This window comes from Gekko japonicus, unplaced genomic scaffold, assembly GCF_001447785.1.
Source record: "Gekko japonicus isolate JY-2015 unplaced genomic scaffold, Gekko_japonicus_V1.1 scaffold4623, whole genome shotgun sequence".
In the NCBI taxonomy this organism is placed as follows: domain Eukaryota; kingdom Metazoa; phylum Chordata; class Lepidosauria; order Squamata; family Gekkonidae; genus Gekko; species Gekko japonicus.
The window spans coordinates 30,795-32,905 of record NW_015161553.1 but is presented as its reverse complement, the minus strand read 5'-3'; the positions used below and the strand labels follow the sequence as shown (position 1 = coordinate 32,905).

The window sequence follows — 2,111 nt, the reverse complement described above, 5'->3', positions numbered from 1 at the left end:
GGGGAAGCAACAAGGCCGGCAGCCACAGTGGGCTTAAGGGCCATGTTTCCCGTTGGTAGGCAGAGACTTCTCCGTTCAGAAAAGAGGTGGCTGACAGGGAACGCAGGAAGAGGGATAGTGAGATTAGGCACCAGGTGGAGGAAGGAAGGGGAGTAGGTGCAGTTCTTCCCCTAGAACTGAGGGGCACCCCTTGAAATGTGTGGGCAGTAGAGGCTGAGGGTGGACGAAAGGAACGGCGTCTTTGCCCAGAATGACGGGATTCGCTGCCCGGTGGTGGCCAGGAGCATAGGTGGTTTTAAAAGGGGGCGAGGTGGATGGAGGAGCGCTCCCTCCATGGTGACTTTGAGCTAAGGTGACCGAAGGGGGCCTCCTCCACCCCCAGAGGCGGTGAGCCGCTCGGTACCAGTGCCAGAAACCAGCATCTGGGAAAGGTTTGTGTGGCACCCTCCAAGGCAGCGGACTGGCCCCTCCTGTGTGTGAGGCGGGGTGCCAGGGGAGACGGACCCTCCCGGGCCGGATTGAGCAGGGCTCTTGCCGTGTCCTTACTGGCTTTCTCTCTCCCCCCCCTCTCCTGGTCTCCTTCGCCGCAGCCCACAGTCGGGGCGCCATGGAGCCCGAGACGCGCAGCGTGCAGATCCAGTTCCCGCATTACGCGGCGGTCCTGCTGGAGTCGCTCAACAAGCATCGCCTGGAGGGGAAGTTCTGCGACATCTCCATCCACGTCCAGGGGCGCGTCTTCCAGGCCCACAAGAGCGTGCTGGCGGCCTCCTCGCCCTACTTCCACGACAAGCTGCTCCTCAACGACACCAACTGCATCGTCCTGCCCAGCGTCATCGAGCCCGACGCCTTCGAGAACCTGCTGCAGCTCATCTACTCCGGGCGCCTCAAGCTGCTCCTGGAGGCCCTGCCCAGCCACCTGCTGGTGGCCAGTGGCCTGCAGATGTGGCAGGTGGTGGACCAGTGCTCGGGCATCCTGAAGGAGCTGGAGGGGGGGCCCTGCCGGCCGTGGCCGGGCCGGGCCAGCGAGAGCCAGTCGCCCAGCAGCAGCAACTACTTCGGGGCCCGCGAGGAGGGGGAGGCGGCGAGCAGCGGGGAAAGGCCCGGGCGCCGCATGCAGGACGGCTGCCCGGATGACGAGGTGCTGAAGATCCGGGTGCCCCACGACGATGACGACGAGGAGGAGGAGGAGGAAGACGAGGAGGAGGAGCGGCAGGCGCCCATCTGCAGCGGCTCCACGGACAGCCCGGTGAAGGTCATCCTGGATGAAGGGGAGGACGAGGGCTGCTCGAAAGGGCCGGGGGAGGCCGGCTCTGCCCCCCACGAGCCCCCCAAGATCTTCTACATCAAGCAGGAGCGCTTCGACGTGGAGGAGGCGACCCCTTCGGTGCTGGCCGGTGGCCCGGGCTTCTCCGAGACCGGCTTCTTCAAGTCCCTGGGGCGGCCGCTGGGCATGCCCGAGGTGCCGGGGCTGTGCCAGGCGGAGATCCAGGAGACGGGCGAGGTGAGCTACATCCTCCCCAGCGGGGCCTTCTCCTCCGCGGCGACGCCCGGCTTCTCTGGGAAGGGCCAGCCCCTCTCCTCGGACTCCTCCTCCTCGGCGGCGCCCTTCCCGGAGAGCTCCTGGAAGCCAGTCGACCTCCATGGGAACGAGATCATCGCCCACGCCGTCCACGGGCAGGTGGTGCACGCCCCCGTCAAGCTGATGTCAGCCCCCGACGGGAAGAAGTTCGGCTGCCTGTGCGGGAAGCGCTTCGCGGTGAAGCCCAAGCGGGACCGGCACATCATGCTCACCTTCAGCCTGCGCCCCTTCGGCTGCTCCGTCTGCAACAAGAAGTTCAAGCTGAAGCACCACCTGACGGAGCACATGAAGACCCACGACGGCAACCTGTACGCCTGCGAGGACTGCGGCCGCAAGTTCCGCGTGCAGAGCTGCTTCCTGAAGCACAAGGAGCTCTGCAAGGGGCAGGGCTGGGCCACCGCCTGCTGGACCTACAAGTAGGGAGGGGAGGGAGCGGGGCGGCCGCCGTCTCCTCGCCCTGTGGCCGGGGAGGGGGGAGAGGGACGGAGAGGCCCTCCTGCCTCTCCGCCGTTGCTCGGCTCCCGGATCCTTG

General features: G+C 66.6%; 1 protein-coding gene across 1 annotated transcript; it reads left to right on the top strand.

Annotated features, from left to right (window-relative positions):
• Window positions 1–593: 593 nt before the first annotated feature.
• On the top strand, window positions 594–2,098 carry ZBTB9 (zinc finger and BTB domain containing 9). The gene has a single exon (XM_015429295.1). It carries the CDS (start codon window positions 608–610, stop codon window positions 1,997–1,999), a length of 1,392 nt encoding a protein of 463 aa, XP_015284781.1. The 5' UTR covers window positions 594–607; the 3' UTR covers window positions 2,000–2,098.
• The last annotated feature ends 13 nt before the right edge of the window (window positions 2,099–2,111 follow it).

Coding starts and splice junctions, on each gene's coding strand:
- ZBTB9 (XM_015429295.1), top strand. CDS start 608: ATGGAGCCCGAGACGCGCAGCGTGCAGATCCAGTTCCCGCATTACGCG.